Source organism: Gossypium arboreum, chromosome 11, assembly GCF_025698485.1.
Source record: "Gossypium arboreum isolate Shixiya-1 chromosome 11, ASM2569848v2, whole genome shotgun sequence".
NCBI classification, from domain to species: Eukaryota; Viridiplantae; Streptophyta; class Magnoliopsida; order Malvales; family Malvaceae; genus Gossypium; species Gossypium arboreum.
In genome coordinates, this window is record NC_069080.1 from 8,022,114 (window position 1) to 8,047,866 (window position 25,753).

Here is a 25,753-nt window from a genome sequence, read left to right on the forward strand (position 1 = left end):
TAATAATCTACATATAATTTCATATTGATATGATATTATTTATTTTATATGTTAATCTTAACAAATGTTTTTAAAAATATAAAAATTAAAAATATTTACAATTTTAAAAATTATAAAAAAATTAAAAATAACATGAAATATATGTGTATTATTATTTGAATTGTTATATTTGAAATTTTAATATTTTAGTCCATATTCTCATAAAAAGAAATTTGGTTAACTATTAAATTAGACTTTTTTAAAAAGATTAAAGACCAAATTTAATTCAAAAAAAGAATAAAAATTAACCAAAATATAAAAAGATTGAGAGAAGGCTTTATATTTTGTTGAAAATATTTTAGTAAATGGACAAGAATGAATTAATTAAAGTGTTTGTTAAAGAGAAGCCCATTTAGAAGTAGTTGAAGCCCAGCAATGACTAGACCAAAGAACGACGCGTTGAAAATGCATCTGACCCTTCTTGAGTTTGATTTTAGCGTGAACGCGAAGTCAAAACGGCACCTAGTAAAATCACGAATTGTTTTTTTTTTTTTTAATTTCTGCAAAATTGGTTCAAAATGCATTTGATCCTTGAGTTTGGGTAAGATTTGTAACCATATTTTTCGGTTTTGTGTTTGCTTGAAATTGCGTTGTTCTTTTTCTATTTTGATCTCATAAAATCTTCTCTACTTATTTAGGCTTTTGGTTTTGCTTTTAGTCAAAATCAAATAGAATTGCAGCTTTTTGGTACTTTAATTCTTTATGTGCAACAATCAATCAAAATGGTGACAAAAATATAAGAAAAATCATGCGTTTTGCTTAAAATGTCCTAATTTTGCTCAAAATCGGTTGCTAACGAAGTTTCTTTTTTGATCTAATAACCCAAGTTTATTTTACTTATTCTTGCTTCTGTTAATGTTTATTAATTGATTGATACAGTGGAGGCTTAGAGCTTTTATGTGTGAGTCTGTTGAAGTTCACAACGTGAATTTTGATCTGCCTAAAGGAATTGATAAGGTTTGCGTTTTTTTTACAAGAACTCAGGATGTTTTAAGGTGCTTAATTTATGAGGAATTTAATGTAGCATATACCTAAGCTGACTCATGGTACGTATTTTCTCAGTTAAGCATGAAGGATTAAGTAGCTTGGAGTCGTACCAATTTGATCAAGGAGAGACCTGAAATGCTCATGAAAGGGGAGTCTGTGTGAGTGTTTTAAAAGTTTAGTCTTTGAATTAGGATTGTAATTTTCCGTTGAAAGTTTAGTCTTGGAATTAGTTTTTCACTTGAATTCCCCGTTGAAAGTTTGAAACTGAGAAACACAGTTGAGTTTGGGTTTCTTTTTTTTGTTATATGTATGAAGAACAAAGTTTCCTTGGTTTTTTCTGTTGTTTACTTGATTTCATACCTTCTAATTTGATATAAGAAATGGACAATAACCCACACCAAAATCCTTACCCTTATCACCATGGATACCCTCCTCCAAATCAAGATCCATATGCGCCTCCGCCATATCAATACCCTTATAACTCTCCCCAATATCCTCCTGCACTGCATATGTATCCACCCCCAGCCCATGCCCTTGCTGCAGCTCCCATTGACTATGGACATTCTCATTCTTATTCTGGACCAATTCCTTATCAATATTCACACCCAATACCTCCAAATTCTTCCCAACCTGCTCCCCAATATCATGGTAGTTTTCAGTATGGTTCAACTTTTAATCCTTACCAGCAATCCCTATCTGGTCATTACCCACCTCCAAAAAGTAACCCGCAATCATCCTCCACTTATCAGCAGCCTGCACAATATCCTCCTCAATCATCCTCCTCTTATCAACAACCTGGACAATATACTCCTCCTGAAAGTAATTCTGAACTTCTCTCCACACACATTAGCTTCTCTGGTCATAACCGGCAAGACAGTACAAGTTCCTTAGCAGCAAATACGGGAAGTGTTTCACCTCTTTACCCGCGTTTGGATCATCAGTTGAGTAATTCTGAGCTCCTCTCTACACACAATAGCTTCTCTGGTCATAACAGGCAAGACAGTACAAGTTCCTTAGCAGCAAATTCGGGAAGTGCCTCACCTGCTTACCCGCTTTTAGATCATCAATTCAGTAATATGCATTTGTCTGGTAGCCATCCGTCAGCTCCTGCATCACCTCTGGCACCTTTGGGGCCTCCATTGGCCGCTGCTACTTCAACACCTGATTATGCAAGTGAATCTAGTAATTGGGAGGGGCTTAGTTTAGGCCGAGCTGATTCGGCTAATCACTCTACTTTTTCCCATAACGATTCATTTAATGGATCACAAAAAGGGCAGGGTATGCAGATTGTACCTTTCCAGAAAGGTTCATTGAGAGTTTTGCTTCTACATGGAAATTTAGATATTTGGGTTCTTGAAGCAAATAATCTTCCCAACATGGATATGTTCCATAGGACTTTAGGCGATATGTTTGCGAATTTTTCTTCAAATATCTCAAAAAAGGTTGGAGGGCGCTCGGACGAGAAGATTACAAGTGATCCTTATGTCACAATTGCAGTTGCTGGTGCTGTTATAGGAAGGACTTTTGTGATCAGCAATAATGAAAACCCTGTCTGGATGCAACATTTCAATGTCCCTGTTGCACATCATGCCGCTGAAGTGCAATTTGTTGTTAAAGACAGTGATATTTTGGGGTCAGATATTATAGGAGTTGTAGCAATTCCAGTTGAGCAGATATACGCAGGGGGAAAGATTGAGGGAACCTACCCGGTTCTGAATGCTGCTGGAAAGCCCTGTAAGCCTGGAGCTGTTTTGAAATTATCAATTCAATACACACCAATGGAGAAATTGAGCTTCTATCATCAGGGTGTTGGAGCAGGTCCTGAATATGTGGGGGTTCCTGGTACATATTTTCCTCTTCGGAAGGGGGGTAAAGTGACTCTTTATCAAGATGCCCATGTTCCTGATGGGTGTCTTCCAAACATAAAACTCGATCAGGGGATACACTTTGTGCAAGGAAAGTGTTGGACAGACATGTTTGATGCTATTCGTCAAGCCAGGCGCTTGGTTTACATTACAGGGTGGTCAGTTTGGCATAAAGTTAGGCTGGTGCGCGATGTTGCTCCTGCTTCAGATTGCACTTTAGGTGATATTCTTAGGTCGAAGTCCCAGGAGGGAGTTAGAGTGCTACTTTTGTTATGGGATGATCCTACTTCAAGAAGCATATTGGGGTACAAAACGGTGAGTAACTTATTATTGCGTTATTTCTCATACATAGTAGCTTCATTGTTACCAGTCGTGTTGGCAAAGCTGGGACCTTATTTCCTATCATCTGAATGGTAAGTCCGTTCATGGTTAACTAGGTTCAATATAATGAAGTGTTTAAACCTAATGACAATACAAGTAGATGGTGATCATTGTGCGTATCAGATTAATGGAGAAGTGACATGTTCAAAATGAATGATAACAATGAGAGTATGTAAATTTTGATCACTTCATGTGTACTATTATTACACCTTTTTTTGAAGATAGGAGTTCATCACTTTTTCAACATTGAAAAAAATTTCTTATTATGGTTGTTAATTAACATCTTTAAATTGATAATACAGGAAGGAATAATGGCTACCCATGATGAGGAAACGCGCAGTTTTTTCAAACACTCTTCGGTGCAAGTGTTACTTTGTCCTCGCATTGCTGGAAAAAAACATAGTTGGGTCAAACAAAAGGTTTGGTCGAAACAACCATTTGTTTTAACTATTCTATCTCATAAATGCTTTCCTAACTCTGCAAATTTGTCCACTTCAATTTGACATCCTTAGACGTTACCGCTAGATTGTTGTACTATGGGGAAATCATTATCAGCCTTATTAAGATTCTCGAGTCACAGTTTGCACTATTGTTGTACATGTGGTGGTTGCACTTTGCAATTTACTACCAACCATGTATGGGCAAGATGTTTGGCAATCAGAAAGTGTATTTAGCTTAGATATTTCATAGTTCGCAAAAAAAAAAAAAATCTAGCTTCTTAATTGCCTAAAGTAGTATTTTCAACTTTTTATATCTATAAGTTTCACTTCCAAACTTTGACAGAGTACAGTTGAATGAGGGAAATACCATAGGTCTTTCAGATCCCTTTTATGGTTATATATTAAAATAATTCATAGACCAAATTCTAATTCCATTTTTGTATCTATACCATAATGGTGATCAACCTTTCAAAAAAATAATCGGAGCCCTTCTACTTCATGTTCCTGTTATCTCATTTGAATAGGGACATAGTTTTGTTGTCTAAATTTGATGGTGAATACCATTCCGCAATTTTGTTTTTGTTTTCCTTTTTTAGTGGATTTTAAATTTCTCATAGGCCTGTGAAATAGCAAATCTTTTAGTTCGTATGCTAAATGTCTTGTTATCAGTTCTATTTATTGGTGGTGGCTGGTACATCTTAGGAGGTTCAAGGGGATTGGAACCTTGGACATTAACTCTCCTGAGAGTAAACACCAAGCCATCCCTAGATTATTGAGCTTGTTATATGTTGTCCTGTTCCTTATGTTTGGCTAAAGCACTATGTTTTTCTAATGTAATTAATCATCAGGAAGTTGGAACGATTTATACACATCATCAGAAAACTGTAATTGTGGATGCTGATGCTGGGAACAATCATAGAAAAATTATTGCTTTTGTTGGCGGCCTTGACTTATGTGATGGTCGGTATGATAATCCAGATCATGTTTTATTTAGGACACTTCAAACATATCATAAGGATGACTATCATAATCCAACATATACGGTAACTACTTACAATTCTTGTTCTTTTGTTTTATGACATTTGGACAGCTGCAAATACAGCAGTACTCTACCGCAGTATATAAGGTTACCTGCTCATTATTTAATTGCAAATTACTTGAGCAGGGTTCTACGGTTGGTTGTCCAAGAGAACCTTGGCATGATATGCACAGTATAATTGATGGCCCAGCTGCATATGATGTTTTGGTCAACTTTGAGGAACGTTGGTTGAAGGCAGCCAAGCCTCACGGACTTAAAAAACTAAAAAAGCCCTTTGATGATGCTTTGCTGCGGATAGAAAGAATTCCTGACATTTTGGGAGTTTCTGATTTTACTGAGAATGAGAATGATCCAGAACGTTGGCATGTTCAGGTAATTTTGCTACTTGATCTTGGCTTTTGTCATAAATGGGTTAGTCTAGTGGGTGAAGTTCAAATACGTCATAGGTTTTTCTTGGTGAATGTGATTTTCAAAAATTGCTTTGACTTTGACTTTTTAGTTTTCTACAAATGGATTGTTTTTATTTATTGTTTTGGGGCCTCACATGCAGATTTTTCGCTCGATTGATTCAAATTCTGTTAAAGGCTTTCCGAAGGATCCAAAAGATGCAACAAGCAAGGTAAAGAGAAGGTTGCCCTTTTATTTACTTTTTCTTTTACTTGGGCTTAATTATATATTCTTAGGGTTTCCAGTGTAGAAGCTGACTGATTATTGTTTCCATGACAGAATTTGGTGTGCGGTAAGAACGTCCTTATTGATATGAGCATACATACAGCATATGTGAAGGCCATTCGTGCTGCCCAGCATTTCATTTATATAGAGAATCAGTATTTCCTTGGATCCTCTTACAATTGGAGCTCTTATAAAAATTTAGGTAAGACATAAATTAGATTTTGATGGTTATGTTTTGTTGCTAAAGTAAGAAGGTTGCATGGACCTTGCTTTGCAATAGCAATTTTGGAATGCTTGGATGTACGAGTTATGCATTTGAATAAGGTTAATATACGGAGTTTGTTGGGGCTCAGTAAATATTGGTTCAATCTTTGCGCCAATACTATTCATTTCTGTTTGAATTAGAAAGTGGTAAAAATCTTAGACTTCGATATATATATGTATAGAAGAAATAAAAGTAAAAAGATGAAGAACTAAACTTTTTGGTAAACATATCAGTCAGATTATCAATGTATCAAGTCCATGTGCTAAATACTAATATGAATATTTTGTTAGTCCTATTTGTTCCTGGCGTTATCTGATATTTCTTGTGTTGGATGCTTTATGGAAATTTTTATGGGAATAATAAGGCATTTGTTCATAGTTTGGTTCAGGACGCAATAACCTTGCATTCTTTTCATAGGTGCTGACAACTTAATTCCAATGGAAATTGCTCTTAAGATAGCCAGTAAAATTAAAGCAAATGAGAGGTTTGCTGCATATGTTGTTATTCCAATGTGGCCAGAGGGTGTTCCAACAGGCGCTGCCACTCAAAGGATTTTATATTGGCAGGTAGAGTTTTAATAAAAACTTTTTGTTAAAATTTTTAAAGCTTTGACTGTATTATTGTCATCATTTTTAGAATTCATCAAGATGTCTGCTTTGGAGCAAGTCCTACACAAGCTTTTGCTTGACACTGTTGGTTCATTTCGAGCATTAAGACTTTGTTTATACTGCTTTGGCATGAATTCTCTGAGAATCATATCTTTTTGTCTTAACTAAAGAATTGTGATTAAAACTAGATATTAAAAGGCCATTGATCTTGAATTGTTGCTGTCATTGCAGAACAAAACCATGTCAATGATGTATGAGACTATTTACAGGGCTTTGGTGGAGGCTGGGCTTGATAGTACTTTCGTGCCAGAGGACTTTCTTAATTTCTATTGTCTTGGCAATCGCGAGCTTGATGGATATCAACCTCCTGTTGACGAAAGTCCTAAGGCTGCCAATACTCCTGAGGTACTCTATACATGTCCCTAAAACCTTTTTTATTTTTGGTTGTTCAACGTCTTGGGCATTATCATGGTATTCTAAGACCCTCAAACCTGACCCAAAAGCTTTTGCCAGGCTTCCAAGGTGGATAAGAGCCATGATTGAATATCTCAAGCATAACCCTGAAGTTCTTACACTAGTAATATATTTTTCTGGTTTTTTTGCATTCCAGGCTCTTAGTCGGAAAAGTCGAAGATTTATGATCTATGTCCATTCAAAAGGTATGATAGTTGATGATGAGTTTATAATAGTGGGATCTGCCAACATCAATCAACGCTCCATGGAGGGTACCAGAGACACTGAGATTGCAATGGGAGCTTACCAACCTCAACATACTTGGGCAGCAAAACGTTCTAGTCCACTTGGACAGGTAACCCTCTCAATTACATCCGTATTAATGATACAATTCCCTTGTTAACTTAATGAACCATGTGATCCTGGTAACACAAACACGGCTGTTTCTTGTATTTTCGCCATTATATGCCTAACCGTCTGTTGTTTATTATAGATCTATGGGTATAGGATGTCATTATGGGCGGAACATGTTGGAGTTGTTGAGGACTGCTTCGCTCGACCAGAGAGCCTTGAGTGCGTAAGACGGATTAATCAAATGGCTAAACTGAATTGGAGACAATTTGCGGCGGAGGAAGTGACAGAGATGAGAGGGCATTTGCTAAAGTACCCGGTTGAAGTGGACCCCAAGGGTAAGGTCAAGCCCCTTCCTGGATCTGAAAGTTTCCCCGATACTGGAGGAAGCGTTGTCGGTTCATTTATTGGCATACAAGAAAATCTTACAATTTAACCAAATTTGTTACTATATCTACTATACAAATAAAGTTTCGAAACTATAAATGAAATATTTATTTATATTCTATAGTTTTAAAATTCCATTTTATACAAATTTGTATAGTTAAATCCAAAACAAATTTTGTACTTGCCTATATTCATCGTTTCAAATAGAAATAATCTTTGTTCTTTTGTTAGCATCTTTTTCCTCTGTTAATGTTTTATTTAGTATTGTTGTTGTCACGTTTTCATATTAAAAAATCTAATGACTAAAATCTTGACAGATTTAAAAATATATTATTTTGATATTTAAAATTCCTCTTTTCAATTAAAATTCTTCAATTATTAATATAAAACTAGATGTGTATTAGTTTAGTTTATAAAATTATTTTGTTGGTGTTGGGCTCATGGTTTCTTTTGTGAATACATAAACATGAACGGCTAAAAGCGTGGAGACCTTTTTTTTTTTTTTGGGGGGGGGGGGGGACCGCAATGAAAATTGAACTTCGAGAGTGAGTAAGCTGTAGGCCCACACGCTGGATCTGACCGCCGAGTTAACCGTAGGGACCAACACCTTGGGAACAATGCAAAAACGGTCCCTTTGGGTCCACCCATTTCTTCCCTATTGGGTCCCACGCCCCACATCACATGACATGACAGTGGGATAAGGTGGCCCCTTTGGCCCATCACAATGCACGGTACGGAATGCCCCCTTCCCGCCTGCTTTTTTGGTTCCAGTGTTGACCCACAACTTATGTGGACGCTCATTATGGCGCGGCGGGTGCCGCCGTTACTGGCGGCACGGGTAAAGGGTCACATATCATCCTTGCACCCTCTCCAGATCGGCTCAAAGCAGACAACGCCCTTCCTTCAAGATTGCACGAGTTTCGGCCATTGTGCAATAAAAAATGTCCACGATTCCCATTTAATTGGATCCTAATGAAAATATATTTAAATCACTACAATTAAAGTGCTGTGTGCTAATACATTTCTTTCCAAGCTTTGGAAGCAATCAATCAGATAATTACTTTAAATCAAGTCGGGAGCAGGGTAGGTGAACTCTTCATTAGTTTCTAAGCTACAAAGAAATAGCCAATTTTACCAAAGTTTCACAAATACCTGCTTCTGGCCCTGTCTCTGAGTTGGAGAACGTTTCAGGAAGAAGCCGTGTCAAACCCTGTAGGACAAATTTCAATAACAGCATAAGATAGCAACACTCTAATTTCAAAATACAGTCCAAACTCTTTCACAAAAACTTGCCTGCATTACAAGCTCAACCTTAACATAAAAAACCATAGTTCATAGATTCCAAAAACTTGGGAGATGTACCATCCACATTGGTGGAAAGACTGCAAATTTGTAGAAAATCATGGTTCTTACTAATAAAATAACGTTTCATTCAGTGAGCTTCCTGATCCAATATCTCAAAAAATACATGTAAAAGGTCATTTCTCTGTTCTTTTCATTTGATTTTACGTTGCAAATTGATGTTCTTCATTTTGCATTTCGTGTATGGCCAAAGAAAGAAGGGAGAGGCCGTAGTCAAAACTTAGACAAGCATAAATGAAACAGAGAAAGTCAACCACTCTAAACTAATTAACGATATAACATTTGGAGAAAGGCAGATTAAATAGCTAATATTTGGCAGCACAAGCAGTAACGATAGATTTAATGCATCCAAACGTTTCAAAAAAAAAACCAAAATTAGAAAGAAAAAAAAAATCTCTTGAGCGTACGGAAGCAAGTCTATCATAGTTGAGGGATTTCTTTTGAGTTTCTTCGGCTCTTGTTTTCTTGTTCGTTTGTCGTCGTTGTTTTTTTCTGGATTGTATTCTTTGAGATTCTATTTAGGGTTGTAGAGAGATTGAAATTGGGGATTTGTGGATGGAGATTTCGGAAACCTCTAGTCAAGTGATGGATTGGAGGAAGTTATTTGTTGCAAATAAGGATCAATCTCTGCAATACTTTCCTCCAGTGAACAATAATGGAAGTACTATGGTTGCACCTCCGCCGGAAATTTTCGGTGCTGGTGTTCAGGTCTGGCAATTCTCCCTTGTTGCTCAGTTTCTTGATTAATCGCCCAACTTCAGTTTACAGCGGAAGACGGTGAAATTACTTTGGGCGAAATTTGAAGCAACAAGGGAGGCTCGTGATTGGGTATTGGACCATGGGCCGTGGCACATTCAGAATAAACCAGTGATTGTTCGTAAATGGGAACCAGGTGAGAAACGACTTGATTTTGATTTGCATAAATTGCCTGTGAGGGTACATCTTAGTCATATTCCATTAGAGCTATATACTGGCATTGGATTAAGCTATGTTGCTAGTGCCATTGGTGTTCCATTATACATGTACACAATTACAGTTGGACAATCTAGGTTGGCCTATGCGAAAGTTTGTGTGGAAATCGATGCTAATCAGATTAATCCTAGAACAATTGATATAGTCTTTAAGGATGACTCAACTGGAACAGTGTGGGTTGAGGTGCCATGGATGCCACAACGTTGTTCAAAGTGTTCAATTTTTGGGTATGTTGACAAAGGTTGCCCCAAAAAGCTAAAGGAGATTAATAAGGTGTGGGTTCCTAAGGCTAAAGTTGTTGAGGCAGTTGGAATTGGTAAGAGTAAGTTGGAGATTGAAGCCCAAGATGCTCTTTTGTCTGATTTAAGTTTGGTTGATGGAGTCTTTCCGGAAAATGAAGCTCATAGTAAAAGTGATTTGGCTGCTATGGTTGAACTACAAGCAAAGGGTACTAACAAGGGTAAGCACAAGTTTGGGAGTTTACAAGGAAAGGGTAAGGTTGCCTTGTTAGGTTCAACTAACAGATTTGCTTTGTTAGAAAACCAATGAGCCCAGGATTTCAGTGAGCATGAAGTGGATGAGGGACAACAAAATTCGTCTAGGAAACCTAGAGCAGTTGTTGCTGGGGTGGCCGATTTGATGAAGTTTCTTAAACAAAAAGGGAAAAATCAAGTTGATAGAGGAAAAAAAGGTAATAAGGTAGTAGTATCTACCTTAGGAGGTCTTCCATCAACTTCTTAATGAAGTGGGTGGTTTGGAATGTTAGAGGAACGAACCGTTCCTCTAAACAGAAGAAAATTGTAGATAGAATTTCTTTGCTTAATGTTGATATTGTATGTTTGTTGGAGACAAGGATTAACCATAATAATGCACAAGTGTTTGTTGATAAGTGGTTTCAAGGGTGGGGATTTTTACATAATTATGGTGAAGCTGAAAATGGAAGGATATGGATTGTTTGGAGAAATAATTTTCAATTGCAGCTAGTGGCAGTTACTGATCAAAGTATTACTTGTAGTTTTCAAGCATCTTTTAAGCAGGGTTATTTTATAGCAATCTATGGGAGAAATGAGGGTTGAGAAAGAGGCAGACTTTGGGAACATTTGAAGGATATTCAATAAGCTGTTGGGGGTAATCCATGGTTCTTAGCTGGTGATTTTAATGTCATTGCTGACATTAAGGAGAGCTCGGGATCTCAATGCTGCAGTCAATTGATGAGGGATATAGAAGAGTTTCAGAAATGCATTAATGGTTTGAGATTGCAAAATCATTGATACTTTGGTCCAACTTACACTTGGTCAAATTTACAAAAGGAGAGTTATTTAGCTAGAAAACTGGATAGAGTGACGATTAATGGAGAATGGTTTAATGCTTTTGCCCATTCTTTTGTTGAGTTTTTGCCTCCTCAGATTTCAGATCATTGTTTAGCTACTCCGATTTTGGATAGAGAGGAATTGTCACATCCAAGCCTTTATAAATTTTTATATTTTTTGACAAAAAATCCAGAGTTTTTGCAAATAGTAGAAAATTCTTGGAAGGTGCCAGTTGAGGGTAATCCTTTGACTAGATTATTTCTAAGGTTAAAAAGACTCAAGGTGGACAATGTTGATCTTGCATTGGTGGAGCAATTAACGTATTTGTCTAAGCAGTACAGGGATCTTCTTGTAGCAGTGGAAAGTTACTATAGGCAAAGGTCTAGAATTAGATGGATAAGGGAGGGGGACCCATTTCTTCCACAATGTTGTAAAAAGTAGAACTGGTAGAAGCTCAATAAAAGGTCTAATGAATGAAAATGGGGATAGACTTAAACCTCAAGAAGAACTAGCAGAGGAGATTGTTGGATATTATAAAGAGCTTTTGGGAGTGAACGATAACAAAGAAGCAGTTCCTTCTGTCAAATTCCTAAAAGACTTGTTGCCAATGACTTTATCACAGGTTGAGCAGAGGGATTTGATGAAACCAGTGGGAAGAGAGGAAATAAAGGAGGCTATATTTTCTCGAGATGGTGATAAACCACCTGGACCAGATGGTTATGCCTCTCATATCTTTAAGGTAGCGTTGGAGATTGTGCATGAGGATGTGATAGAGGCAGGGCAGAGTTACTTTGAAACAGGAAAGCTCTTGCCTACTTTTAATTCTACAATTGTGGCTTTAGTACCAAAGAAGACAAATCCTATGTGCATCAAAGATTACACACCAATTTCTTGTCGCTCTGTAATTTTTAACTGCATTACAGGGATTTTGGTGAATAGAGTTATTAAGTTTCTACCAAGCTGCATTGCGCCTAATCAGTCAGCCTCCATTCAATCGAGGAGTTTTTCAGAGAATATACTCTTGGTTCAGGACTTGTTAGAGGATATGGAGGACTTATCTTTCTCCTACATGCGCGTTGAAGATCAATTTACAAAGGGCGTTTGATTCAGTGAGCTGGGATTTTTTGGATATTGTTTTCAAAGCAATGAGATTTCCTCAAATTCTATTTCATGAACTTAGGGTTCCATTACTAAATCCAGGTTTTCTATATTGATTAACGGTAGTTTAGAAGGGTACTTTAAGAGGGCAAAAGGGATTAGACAAGGAGACCCTTTGTTCCCCCTACATCTTTATGATGGCTATGAATGTGCTATCAAGGTTACTAGATGAAGCAGCAGCTAGCCAGGTATTTCATTACCATCCTAAGGTGCGAAAGATAAAACTTACTCACTTATACTTTGCAGATGATCTTCTCATTTTTGTCAAAGGAAGCTTGAGTCTATTGTTGGAGTTCAGTGCATTCTTGAACAATTTTATACTTTTTATGGGTTGAAGCTGAATCCTTCAAAGAGTGAGGTTTACTCAGCTGGTATGTCTCAAGTTGAATTGGAGGAGGTGCATAAGTTTACTGGTTTTACATTGGGTTGTTTACCAGTAAGATATCTGGGGGCACCACTTGTTGCAAGGAACTTGACAGTAAAAGATTGTGCTCCTTTGCTGAAAAAGGTTGCCATTAAGATTAATGGGTGGGCAGCTAAAACTTTGTCTTACACAGGTCGGGCTCAGTTGGTTCAAGTTGTCTTGTTTCACATTCAGAACTATTGGGCACAGCATTTTCTTCTACCTAAGGCAGTGATTAAGTTGGTGAATCAAATGTGTGTGAGATTTTTATGGAAGGGACAAAATGAAAAAGTTAAAGTAGCTAGATTGAGTTGGGAGCAAATTTGTAAGCCAAAAAAATGGAGGCTTGGGTCTCAAAGATCTTGCCAGCATGTGTAATTCAACACCTTTGGGCCATTCTTATCTAAGCTGGTTCATTGTGGATTGCTTGGATTAATGCTTGCATGCTAAGGGGAAGACATGTTATGCAATTACCTTTAGCTCAAAATAGTAGCTGGGATTGGAAGAAATTGATGGGATTAAGAAATGAAGCTTTTCAGGTTTTTCAAGTAAGAGATTGGCTAGTGCAGGGACAGAGGTATCAAGTGAGTAAGGTTTGGCAGGAAATAAGGCCAAAGGCTAGCAAGGTGCCTTAGAGTAGAGTCATCTAGTGCCCTCTTTATATTCCTAACCATTCATTTCTATCTTGGTTGGCTACATTAGTCAGGCTACCAACGAAAGATAAAATAAGGGCTTGGGGAATGACCATAGATGAAAGTTGTATACTTTGTAAATCAGGTCAAGAGACTAGAGGCCCCTTGTTTGTGGAATGTGTTTACTCTAGAAGAATCTCACAAGCGATACTATAACTTTGCAAATTAAACAGGAACCTGGGACTTGGAGAAAAAGAAGAGCCTTCATTACAGTGGTTCTTAGGTTGGCTTGAAATGCTCATGTTTATGGGATATAGTGAGAAAGGAACTGTCGGCAATTTAGGAGCCAACAAAGATTCAAACTGGAGTTGCTGGAATTAATTAAAGACATTGTAAGAGTTAGATCGTCAACTCCTAAAATCAATAGAAATGATACTGTAGATAACCTTCTCCGTCAAGTGTGGGGCATTAGTTGATTTATAGGTGATTTGATTTGTTGATTGTTGGTGTATAGATAAGTTTTTTGATGTTTTCTTGTAGCAGAATACTGCTTTTTTTGTATAATAAATCAAAGCTTACAACAAGAAGAAAAAACAAGTGGAAAAAGATACATACAGAGAAAAGCTTACATTGGCAAGATATTGCAAGGCGTGCACGTAGTCTTTATTCCTCCTTAACCCATGTCTTATTAGCCTCCATTGATTAACAAACTTTATCAAGTCACAAACAAGCCCACTGATGGTCAATCGTCACCAAAATTTGAAATTTTGGAAGAAAACCAGATTAGCAAACAGCCAATCAATTAACTTATTTTTTTCCTTTTAGCAGAGAAGTTGGAGATGGAGATGGAGATGGTGCATCGAAAAAAGTGTGTAATGCATTATACTGTAACGTAGGATATCACTAATTTTGGTTACAGTCCGTATATAATGCTCTAGACTAATGTGATGAAAACAGAGTATCGATCATAAATCTAAAAATGGAAACTGGGGCACAAGATTGCACTTCAATGAGCAAGCATTGACCATGCGAAATCAATCTTCAAAAAAATCAGTTCAGACGATTTAATAAATAAGTTGAAAATATTTTAATAAATGGATATGTTTATTCAAGCGAGGCCCATTTGCAAGTATTTGAAGCCCAGAAATTACCAGCCCAAAGAATTGATGATTCAATATATCATGCAACGACGCCTTGAAAAGTAATTATTGCGTGAATACAAAGCGGCACCTCGTAAAATCACGATTAGGTTTTCTTGAATTTCTGCAAATTTTGTTCAAAATGCATTTGACCCTTGAATTCGGGTAAGATTTTTAATCATGTTTTTCGCTTTTTTTTTGGCTTGAAATTGCGTTGTGTTTTTTTTTTTAATCTCATCAAATCTTCTCTACTTATTTAGGCTTTTGGTTTTGCTTTTAGTTAAAATAAAATAAATTTGCCTTGTTTTTGGTACTGTTAATTCTCTGTGTGCCACAACCAATCAAAATGGTAAGGAAATATATAAGAATAATCATGGGCTTGCTTCAAATTTCCTAATTATGCTCCAAATCTGCTTCTAACTAATTTTTTTTTTCTTGAGCTAATAACCCTAGTTTATTTTACTTATTCTTGCTCCTTTTAATGTATATTCATTGTTCGATGCAGTGGAGGCTTAGAGCTTTTATGTGAATCTGTTAAATTTCATAATGTGAACGTTGATCTGCCAAAAGGAGCAGATAAGGTATGCTGTTTTTTGTTCAAACTCAGTATGTTTTTAGCTGCTTAATTTATGAGGAATTTAATGTAACATATACCTATGCTAACTTATAGTAAAAAATCTTGGGTTTTGTTTTGTGCTTTTCTCAGTTAAGCATGAGGGATTTACTAGCCTGGGTTCGTACCAATTTGATCAAGGAGAGACCTGAAATGTTCATGAAAGGGGAGTCTGTGTAAGTGTTGCAAAAGTTTAGTCTTTGAATTAGGATTGTAATCTTAAAAGCAAGCCATTTAACTGATGGTGGTCTGTGGTTAATGCAGGAGACCTGGTGTTCTTGTCCTTGTAAATGACTGCGATTGGGAGTTGAGTGGCCAGCTTGATACTACCTTAGAAGAGAAGGATGTGGTAGTTTTTATCTCAACATTGCACGGTGGATAATATGAACATCTAAGGTTATAGTTACTATATGTTAACAAACATTAAGAAGAGCATTTCAGTGTTTTTGCCTTTGATGTTATATGAAAATGCAATGAAATTTGTAGTGTTTGCCTCTCATGTTGTTAATGTCACCATTGTTATGTGCTAATTTCTGTAGGATTAATGCATGCTGTAAGTTCCTTTTGTCTGTAGTTTTCATTGTATTCTTTAATCTGCTGCCTTGCTTGGTTCTCTCTCTCTTTTCAATCTTAAATCATTTTCATTGAAAAGAGAAGGATTACAGCAAGCTCTAAGACCGACAGGACTTCATGGAACCCAATCGATTGTGTTTTCCTGATCGGATAGCATAGCAAAAGCTAATATCATGAATAGGTACCACAAAAGCCATAATGTGAGAAATCACTGTAGAAACTCTGCAAACACATTGAATCTTTTACTTAAATCATTTTGATTGTGCAGCTACAATTTGACTCAGTAATAAAGTTTTGCTAATAACGTTATCATTCAATGATCGATAACGCTTCAATAAAAATTACGTTTTGAAAAATTTACGTGTTGATTTCATTGATAACAACCCCTAACTATTACAAGTGTGACGACAGTAGTTCCAACAATGTTGAGTAAGGTTGAATATGAATATATATATATAGGGGAAAAAAACTATGTATTATATCATATTCGAAAGGAAACCAGAGTTGCAAGTAATGTAGCTCTAGTATCTCATGGTTAAGAGTTGTTCCCAAGTAACAACTTAAAACAATGTTTTCTTTTTCTTTTTCTTTTTCTTTTTATTAATTGACCTAAAATAACCAGAGAAAATCCATGGGAAAGTTTCGATCTTACCTAGTCCTGATTATATAAAAAGGGGAATTACTAATAAAAAGAAGTTGATTTCATTGATAACAACCCCTAACTATTACAAGTGTGACGACAGTAGTTCCAACAATGTTGAGTTAGGTTGAATATGAATATATATATATATATAGGGGAAAAAAACTATGTATTATATCATATTCGAAAGGAAACCAGAGTTGCAAGTAATGTAGCTCTAGTATCTCATGGTTAAGAGTTGTTCCCAAGTAACAACTTAAAACAATGTTTTCTTTTTCTTTTTCTTTTTCTTTTTATTAATTGACCTAAAATAACCAGAGAAAATCCATGGGAAAGTTTCGATCTTACCTAGTCCTGATTATATAAAAAGGGGAATTACTAATAAAAAGAAGTTGAAGGCTTGAACCAATGGATGCCAATGATGAAATCATGAAGAACAAACCATGTTTCCCTTGGAATTGGTGATTGATAAATAGGAAGAAAGCTAGAGGCTAAATGAGTGAGTTGGCAGAGAGAGAGGAGTAATCTTGATGAGAAGTCCGGGAAATACATCATCAGGGTCATGAATATGAGGGTTGTGCTCCACTATAAAAGGATCCCCACACTTGTCGCTAATGGAGTGGAGGGTTTCTCCTTCTGCAACCACATAGATTTCATCACAAGCTCGCTCCAACACCCGACGACTCACCCCTTTCCCATCATAATCCTCATCCTTTGTTATGGTATAGTTAGTTTCCTTGAAAGAGTTGAGCAATAACAGGGTTACCAGCACAAGGACACAGCACCAACGAGCTTCTTCCTCTGCTATAGATGTCAATCCAAAACTCTGACTCTTAGAAAGATTCGAAGCCATGGGAGATTGAATGGATTTTGAGTAGTGAAGGGAAAGGGTTATTATATTTTAAGGGAGGTATGTAGGACACGAGTGTGGTGTGAGGAGCAGTATTGGCGGTTTATAGTGGTGGGGTGGTGAGAGCGGGTTGAGAAAGAGGCCACGATTTAGTATTACGTGAGTCACCTTCTTTGGAAGGGGCCTAAAAAGAAGGAACCACTTACAAAAGGACTTTGCTTCAGAGTTTGAGTTCTTTGTTTACTTGTTTCTTACTTTTGTCATTTCATCGGAAACTGAAAAGAAGAATAGCATTATAATACTTTTGCCTTTTTGTTTTGCTTTGTTTGTGAAGGGGGTTTGGGGATTTCCATAATTGTGGATTTACTTTCCTGATATTTGTTTATATCTATCTGAAATTTGATAGAATTTAAACGATAATATTAAGCTTAAAAATAAGTTTGGATAAAAAATTAAGTCAGTTTAAAATATGGATTAAGCTTGAACTTGAATATTTAATATTTGAATCCAGCTTGAGTCGACTCATTTTCAAGTTTACAATATTTTATATCATGTTATTTTTATATATTATTTAATTTATTATATATTAAAATATATAATAATACACAAATGTAAATATTAAAATAATGTTAAGATGATTATATAAAAATTTTAATAAATAAAAATTATATAAAATTATTAGATATTAAATTAAAATAATTTAAATTTTTTAAAAATATATAATATAAGTGGGTCTAAAATGAGTTTAATTAATCTTTTGTAAAAATAGACTGGTTTGAACAAAATTTTAGACTCATATTTTAAATTAAGTCGAGTTTAGATAAACATAAAATATGTTAATGTCATGATTAAGTCTGATCCGACCTATAAAAACTTTAATTGTGGATCACTTTCTTGGCTTGTTAAAAGAAATTACTTTTAAAGGAGGAGTTAAGTTGGAGGTTTATCTAATATTTTCCATACACTGAAAGAATAAAAGGAGTTTAAAAAAAAAAAAAAGCAAATTGATTGGTAGATAGAGAAACTAACAAGAATAGAGAAAAGGTTTTGACATTTTGGGATTCACCTAAGAAAAAGCTAATTACTTTTGTCCTTAGTTGGCAAATAGGCATTATATTGATTTAAGAAATGTGAGTTTGGATGGGCGGTGTATTTCCCTACTGTTAGGTAAAAATAGCGGTAGCAGTGAGATTAAATATTATAACGATACTGTAGCTTGAGATAAAGTAAACTAAATGCACTCCAATGTACCCCACCGTCCATTCAAACTCACAATTAGTTTTTAAACGATTACAATTTGACATAATCAAAATTTTGTTGTTAAGAATTTTTAAGAAATTGCTTCTTGAAATTTGCCATTTTGTCCCTCCAAAAAAATAATATAAATAGGAGGTCATTTTTCTTTTTTTTCATAAAACACAACAAGAGAAAAATAGTTTCTCTCATCCTTTTGTTCTCTAAATTCCGGTATTCTATAGAATTACACGAGAGAGAAATTTTATCTAGGAGATTGGATTTTAAGTAGGATCGTTTGTGACCTCTTCAATTGTGTCCCACCTGCTTTATTTAGGTGTACGAATATTGAAGTACTATGTTAATATTAGGAGATGACGTTCACTACACGATTACACCAATTAGGACCAATATGCTTCTAAAACAGTGGTTCTTCCCTGACATAGTAATTGTTGTATTTATTTACCTTCAATTTAACTTTCTATCAATGCTAATAATTTTATTTTACCGTAATATATTTTTAAACAATTTTTGCATCTTGAAATTATTTAACAACGAAAGGTACGAGTTAAAGTTGGTGCGAGCTGTTATTAATGTGTTGGGACTTAGCTTTTCAAACTGAATATAAGAATGCAATGCTTTCCATGATCTTGATTATAGCTTTCCCCAAAATAAAGGAAAAACTCTCCCTTCAATTCCAATCTGATTTGGTTCAATTATTAAGGCTGCAAAACTAATACCACTACAATATTCCCCCAAGGATCCTCTCCTTTTCCGAACAAACAACACAGTTAAGACTTTGAAATTGTTAGATTTTAAAATTTTAAAGATATTTTGAAATACATAAATACCATTATTTTCATTTACTATTATAATTATGATTAAATTTAAGTTAAAGTTTTTTTCCTTGTCGAATAAGTTTTCTTATTTTCCAGATTAGCTATGGAATTAAAAAAACATTACAAGTCAAGAAGCTATACTGTGTGTTTTAAGAGAAAAAATAAAATAATATAACCACACTTACCCAACTTCCAAACCTTGTTAGCAAAGATTTTATCAAATTAATTTCATTTTGTCAAATCCACCGGTCATCCTTTGCCAAAAGAGACAAGGAAAATATATTTGGATAATTTTCCCGAGAAAAAATGCGCCAATTTTGTTTTACGCTTCCTAAATTAAATACAATGAGTCAGGTAACTTTTAGTTCATACTAATTTTATTTTTACCTTTCACATCACTCAAATTTTATTCCTTTTTCCAACATAGCAAAGCATTGTTCTATATCAAAAACCTGAAACACTACCCATAGTGACGAACAATGAAAACTAATTTAAATCTAAAGACTTCTAAAAATCTCCAATATCAGTAAAAAAATTTCATATTATACATCTAATCTTTCAAAATCAAAACTGTTGCGCAAGAAGCCTTAAAGGCACGAAAGTCCAAACTTATAGATATATATGTATGTATATATCATATATCATATATCATATATCATATACCATATCATCAATGTCAAACAGGGGCAACCAAAATGCAGCAACTGCTTCAGGCCTGAAATAACATGAGTCATAGCAGCGCAAAGAATGAAATTAATTAGAAGCTACTTAAAGCCAGCCAGAGAGAGACTTGTATGATCATCTACACATTGTGATTAGTTGAGCCCAGTAACTTTTCCTCCTCTCTTGGCATGTCAACCATCGGAATCTGAAAACCGGACTTGGTAATTTTGTTCCATTCATTTTCAACTCGGAAGAATATCCATTGGAACCTTCTTAGCATCTCTAAGGCAGTGACCATAAACACAGTCAAGTAGTTGTGGCGTAGATGAGCAGACAGTTTATATGTCCATGTGCAACGCAAAATCAAGTTGCTTCCAATAACCCAAAAATAAACCTACCAAGTTTCAGAAAAGGAAAAAAAAATAATTATGCATATGAAAAACTATAGCTATTGATGTGCTATTAAGAGTCGTGAAATGAATATGTGTGAATAATTATCAGCACCAAAGATTCTTACCCATCTTCGCCCATAGAACAGATTGGTGCACAAACTTGGTTTGTTGAACTTGAAGATTCTGGTGAAGACACTGCCACACATGCCAAATTTAAAATTGAACTTCATTAGGTGCAAGAAATGCCAATGTGACCTCACCATCAAAAGCTATATAAGGAATATATTATCACACCTAAGATCCCAATCACGTGTTATGTCCCAATAAAATGAGTAGAGTGAGTTGACAACACTTGAAAAAAGCCAGAGGCGACGATAAACATATGTCCACCTATCAGGTGAAACATGATATTTAAGAGCCGAGAGAAAAATCACAGGGACAGCTGTTGAATATTTTAAAGCTGAAACCACATGCAAATTGGGTTAGAATAAAAAAGATGGATGATAAACAAAAATGGGTAAAAGAATTCAGGTGCAAATAGTCACTTAGCCAATATGAGATAAACCGAGGTAAGAAATAGCAATAGAAATCATTGAAAAAGTTCAATGATGTGCTATCCACAAGGAAAATATTTTTTAGGCATCACATTGTACATTTTACCAGTTTGTATATCCATATCCATTCTGACTAAATGTAAATTAATAAAAAAAAAAATAGTAAGCACCAGGTACCTAGATGTATTACCATTAAAAAGGGTTGGTTTCTCTTTTGTGTCCTTGTACTGCCGCAGACATTGCAGTAGCCGCCAAATATAAGGAATAACAAGCACTAGTGGAATTGCAACTGAGTGGCTGCCACAAACTGAGTCTGCTTCAAACCATGCGATTGTTGCAACCTACATGACAAGAGAATCCTCATCTTATTCATCCAAGGAGATCAACATTGCATCAATTCAAACAGATTCAACAGTTCAATGCTGCGATATGAATGGACCAAATCCAAATTAAGCATAATCATATTTAATACTTAATAAGAAAGACACGCAGTATACCCTCATTGTGTATATCTTCACTAAATAGATAAAAAAAGTGAGCCGATAACCACCAGCATTAGTTTGATTAGAAGACCTCATCCAATCAATTCAAAAACAGCTGTATACTAAAGCATTACAGACACAACATAAGTTAAACTGGTTCTAAACTCTCACAAAAACCAGAAACAAGAGTAATGACTACACATATTCATCAAGTCTTTCCTTATGATCCTTTTCCTCCATGTTCAAAAAATGGTCTACCATCAACTTGTTTTTCATAGAACTCCCAAATATTAATAATCCGTGAAACTGATAGGCTGTTGAAAAGGGCATTGAAGGTCTTATCTTCAGCCAGTTTGAGATGAACAAAAATACCACAACACAATACATTTGAGAGCGCTCTTAGCCTTCTATAAATAACCTACATGAAAATCATCAGTATTAAAATTACCTGGCGATGAACCATTCGACAGACTGAACGCTCCAAATCTGAAAATACCTTCACAAAATAAAGAATACAAGCAATTAAAAAAAAAAAAAAAGCTCCACTTGCAAAACCAATCCTTTTTAGCTAAGCCTTATAAAACCAAATTAATACCATAAACTTAGAGTGGCTCCAATAATTTTGGTTCTATGGCATACATCTAATCAGGCATGAAACTCCATGAGAGTATCAAAGTACAAGAAAATATTTTCATAGGCCCTTTAACTGGTACAATCTACTTATTAGGAGAAACAAAAACAGCAACTTTCTTAAGGAGATGAAATGAGGTTAAAGGTTCATACCTTGGCCATGGAGGTCAGAATATCAGCCAAGAAGAAGTCGGGAAATGAAATTGGCTGTTATACAAGAATTAAACAAGTAAAAAGTGTAAATGCATGTCAGCCACAGCAAAACTCTGAGTAATAGTTACTAAAAAGGAAATTTTCAAACATTAAAGATAAAAATATGCCCATCACGACGAAATGCTAATCTGTAAATGCAGCTTGCTAGCTCAAGTACCCAAACAAAAAATTTAAAAAGCTACAATAGAAACTAGCCTGAAGTGGGAGAGCTATACGCCAGAGTGTTCTTAGCAAGAAGTAACGAGATGAAAAATAGAAAATGTCAAAGGGGAATATCAAAACCAAAGCAACAGCAACATAGAGGATCACCTGCAGGTTGTATTTCAAACGTCAGAACCATCAAAGTGTCAAATTACTTATGGCATGATTGAAAACTTGGTAACCCTACAGAATGCAATCTACAAAACTAGAAGAGAAGACTACAAGCAGTCACATAAACATTTGCATTCATACACATAAAAAAATCATTATTGGCATCCCATACTAATGAAACTGACACGTAATAATTAAGTAGTAAAGACATAATCAATCAATCTAATGGTTGAAACAATCAAAAGCTAATGTCTTGCATATATGCAGTTAAAATTATTATCGGCATAAAAATTTGCATTCATACACATAAAAAAAATCATTATTGCCATCCCATACTAATGAAGCTGACACATAATAATTAAGTACTAAAGACATAATCGATAAATATAATGGTTGAAACAATCAAAAGCTAATGCCTTGCATATATACAGTTAAAATTATAGGAAAACAAAAGATAATGCTGGGAAACATGGTAGATATTACACTGGTTGTGATGCTGCCAATGCTACTTCTCCATGGGAGTAAAGATAAAGGTATGCTGTCATGCTAGTTGGCACTATAACTGTCATCCATATGCTAGACTGCATGCAGCAAAACAGGAGGGGAAAAAAGGACATTAAAGTCGGAATACGTTTTTTTTAGTAGTGGCACTACAATCTCAGGACCAAGCTCTCAATAAAGCATATGAAGTGCAAAAACGCAAATAACATGAAGAGTGTTTAGAACAAGTACCTTCCATATTTCTATGTGAGTAAGGTGGTTTGAATCAAGGTCAAATATTTTTGCATAATTAATAGTGCTTTGTGAGAAGACCCATAAACACACTCCCCATAGCCAAACCATCATAGTCTACAATTGCAAAAACAAGAAATAAGATTTGAAAGACATCAAATAACATTTTTTTAGTCAAACTCAAATATTCGTTAACTAACCACAAGGAGGAGAGGGTTATAATATAAGAATGCCTCATACAAGAACAAGTCTCGCAAGTCCGCGCTCATTCTCATGACTGAATCCCATCCAATCTGTTTCAGGAGAACAAATCAAGAGTTTTCAAGACCAATTCTCAAAAGCATCCACGACATTTAGCTAACTGTATAAATACTGACCTTGCAACAAGTGAAGGCCCATATCAGAAACCATATAACCTAGAAAACCACTTCCGTTAGAAGTTCTCAAAGTTAATTGTTTTTAAGAGTGAATCGTGAATTCTGATTTGAAGAACCTCCAGAAAAGAACAAACCTTAAATCTCCATAGAAAGATGGGAGAAGGCATTATGGATGTGGTGTGCATGGGTGAATTAGAAGCCTTCATTTCACCTACCGTCAAAGGAAACACGTAACCCTCTTGAACACTATTTCCAGGTTCACCAGCCCCTAGCCAATAAATAAAAGGTAAAAAAGGATTCGTATCTTGTTAGATGAGTTTAAATCGAAGGTCAATCGATTACTGAAACAGATGAAAGATTTACCTAGGTCAGAAGAAACAGATTTGGAGCCAGGTTTCCGAAGGTGAGGACTGTGAGAAGAAGCGATTGCCGTCTGACTTTCAAACATGAGCTTGCCTGATTCTTTTTCCTTTTTTTTAAATGTTCCTAATTCAAGTTACATCCTGCGACAGTCAAACTCCAGTTACATTTTCTCATCCAAAAACAACAAAGCAAAATTATACTAAAACTAATGCAGCATATGGATTCCTTTTAACTGGAATTAGGAATTAGTAATAATGATCAGATCCAGAATGAGAATGAAACAGAACAGTTACCGGATTAGGATACGAAACGACGTCGTTGATCCGCGATTTTGACAGATCTGAAAAGACAGTTAAAGAGATGAAAGGATTTTGGACAGAGAGAGAGGTGCGTTTCAGTTCAGTTCGTCGTCATTGTGAGTGCGAAATTCACCGTTACCTTTCTCTCTCGTTCCTCGGCTTTTTCTTCTTCGAGATGGGCCTATAATAGCCCCAGCAGTATAATCTAAGTTAGGTCGAAATGGACGAAAGAGCGGGCGGTGGGCTAATTTGCCACTTCCAGCGTGATAGACGGTATGTCCTTTCAAAAGCTTCCACTCAAGTTCAAGTAAAAATAAGAACTTAATTGCCATTCTTTAAATATTAATATTTTGCTCACCTTAACTGAAATTCCAAAAAAAAAAAAAACCCTCAGGTTTTAAGGTGTTATCAAGTTTTTGTTTTTTTTTTATCATATTCTAAAATACATTATATATTGGGTAAACTATTAAAATAGTTACTTTTGTTTACCTCAGTTACATTTTAGTCACTTATATTTGAAATATTATATTTTAGCCACTTGTGTTATTGCATTATAACATTTTAGTCACTGAGCTATTAATTGCCGTTAATGATGTAAGGTAAGCTGATGTGGCATATTAAATCATCATTTCAAATAAAAATTTTAGGTTAATTTATACAACTGATATTCATATTTTTTCGTTTTAAGCAATTTAATTTTTTTCTTTTATGTTTTTTTAACTTTCTTTCTTTCTTTCTTTCTTTTTCATTCTCTTCCACTTCTCTCTCTATTTTTTTCCATTCTCTATTTCATTTAACGTAGTTTTTTTATGTTTTCTATTTGTTAAGACTAATCTATATACTTTTATTTTTTGAACAATTTAATTTTTTAAGTAAGACAAGCTTATGGACTAATTTTAACAAATGAAAATATAGAAAAACTATGTCAAAAGAAATGAAGAAATGAGAAAAATTGAGGAAGAAGCAAAAAGAATGGAAAATAAAAAAATAAAGCTAAAAGAACATAAAAGAAAAAATTAAATTGCTCAAAATAAAAAATATAAGGGCAAATTACAGAATTTGATCTAAAACTTTTGTTTGAAATGATGATTTAATGTGTCATGTCAGCTTACCGCCACACTTTTAACGGTAATTAATGGCTTAGTGACTAAAATGTTACAATACAATAATATAAGTGATTAAAACATAATATTTCAAACATAAGTGATTAAAATGTAACTTAAGGCAAATAAAAGTGACTATTTTAATAGTTTTTTTTTTTTATTTTAAATTTGATTGTGAAATATGAAAGTTTTAATAAAAATATAACTTTTATTATATTCTAAAAGTACATGTATCGGGATGGGATGTTAAATCCTATTGATTTGGCTAGAAGCAACATTTGATGAAAAGTTGTGGTTTAATGGTAAAGTAAAGTGGTTTCTTCAACATCTACATGGGGTTTGGTCTCTCCGTTAAGCAATGGTATATTTATTTACATAAAGATCACTCAAACCATCTCTTTTAAGATATATTGTTTAATTTA

At 35.0% G+C, this 25,753-nt stretch overlaps 4 protein-coding genes across 4 annotated transcripts; 2 read left to right on the forward strand and 2 right to left on the reverse strand.

Moving 5' to 3' along the window:
- Nucleotides 1-403: 403 nt before the first annotated feature.
- LOC108473433 (phospholipase D gamma 1-like) lies at nt 404-7,720 on the forward strand. Its single transcript, XM_017774979.2, has 12 exons — nt 404-580; nt 919-996; nt 1,102-3,206; nt 3,575-3,691; nt 4,561-4,755; nt 4,878-5,123; nt 5,302-5,370; nt 5,478-5,625; nt 6,106-6,254; nt 6,528-6,701; nt 6,907-7,104; nt 7,243-7,720. The coding sequence occupies exons 3-12, from the start codon at nt 1,407-1,409 to the stop codon at nt 7,534-7,536; spliced, it is 3,390 nt and encodes a 1,129-aa protein (XP_017630468.1). The 5' UTR covers nt 404-580; nt 919-996; nt 1,102-1,406; the 3' UTR covers nt 7,537-7,720.
- A 6,758-nt stretch (nt 7,721-14,478) lies between these two features.
- LOC108473805 (ubiquitin-related modifier 1 homolog 2) lies at nt 14,479-15,575 on the forward strand. Its single transcript, XM_017775571.2, has 4 exons — nt 14,479-14,628; nt 14,969-15,044; nt 15,170-15,252; nt 15,341-15,575. The coding sequence occupies exons 1-4, from the start codon at nt 14,606-14,608 to the stop codon at nt 15,456-15,458; spliced, it is 300 nt and encodes a 99-aa protein (XP_017631060.1). The 5' UTR covers nt 14,479-14,605; the 3' UTR covers nt 15,459-15,575.
- Nucleotides 15,576-16,307: 732 nt separating this feature from the next.
- Nucleotides 16,308-17,268, reverse strand: LOC108473804 (uncharacterized). Its single transcript, XM_017775570.2, has one exon. It carries the CDS (start codon nt 17,140-17,142, stop codon nt 16,774-16,776), a length of 369 nt encoding a protein of 122 aa, XP_017631059.1. The 5' UTR covers nt 17,143-17,268; the 3' UTR covers nt 16,308-16,773.
- Nucleotides 17,269-19,701: 2,433 nt separating this feature from the next.
- LOC108473803 (uncharacterized) lies at nt 19,702-24,562 on the reverse strand. The gene is made up of 14 exons (XM_017775569.2): nt 24,223-24,562; nt 23,930-24,069; nt 23,701-23,834; nt 23,567-23,605; nt 23,390-23,482; nt 23,190-23,306; nt 22,943-23,038; nt 22,341-22,454; nt 22,086-22,139; nt 21,751-21,798; nt 21,011-21,161; nt 20,561-20,726; nt 20,392-20,461; nt 19,702-20,268 (listed from the first exon to the last, which is right to left on the reverse strand). Exons 2-14 carry the CDS (start codon nt 24,012-24,014, stop codon nt 20,014-20,016), a joined length of 1,422 nt encoding a protein of 473 aa, XP_017631058.1. The 5' UTR covers nt 24,015-24,069; nt 24,223-24,562; the 3' UTR covers nt 19,702-20,013.
- Between the last annotated feature and the right edge of the window lie 1,191 nt (nt 24,563-25,753).

What these genes read in the sequence shown, in the direction of transcription:
- LOC108473433 (XM_017774979.2), top strand. Translation starts at nt 1,407, where the DNA reads ATGGACAATAACCCACACCAAAATCCTTACCCTTATCACCATGGATAC. An exon ending in AAAGGATTTTATATTGGCAG is followed by an intron (nt 6,255 to 6,527) that starts GTAGAGTTTTAA and finishes CTGTCATTGCAG; the next exon opens with AACAAAACCATGTCAATGAT. An exon ending in AGGCTGCCAATACTCCTGAG is followed by an intron (nt 6,702 to 6,906) that starts GTACTCTATACA and finishes TTTGCATTCCAG; the next exon opens with GCTCTTAGTCGGAAAAGTCG.
- LOC108473805 (XM_017775571.2), top strand. Translation starts at nt 14,606, where the DNA reads ATGCATTTGACCCTTGAATTCGG. An exon ending in TGCCAAAAGGAGCAGATAAG is followed by an intron (nt 15,045 to 15,169) that starts GTATGCTGTTTT and finishes TGCTTTTCTCAG; the next exon opens with TTAAGCATGAGGGATTTACT. An exon ending in TTCATGAAAGGGGAGTCTGT is followed by an intron (nt 15,253 to 15,340) that starts GTAAGTGTTGCA and finishes TGGTTAATGCAG; the next exon opens with GAGACCTGGTGTTCTTGTCC.
- LOC108473804 (XM_017775570.2), bottom strand. Translation starts at nt 17,142, where the DNA reads ATGGCTTCGAATCTTTCTAAGAGTCAGAGTTTTGGATTGACATCTATA.
- LOC108473803 (XM_017775569.2), bottom strand. Translation starts at nt 24,014, where the DNA reads ATGTTTGAAAGTCAGACGGCAATCGCTTCTTCTCACAGTCCTCACCTT. An exon ending in GGGCCTTCACTTGTTGCAAG is followed by an intron (nt 23,483 to 23,566) that starts GTCAGTATTTAT and finishes CTCCTGAAACAG; the next exon opens with ATTGGATGGGATTCAGTCAT. An exon ending in GAAACCAACCCTTTTTAATG is followed by an intron (nt 20,727 to 21,010) that starts GTAATACATCTA and finishes ATGTGGTTTCAG; the next exon opens with CTTTAAAATATTCAACAGCT.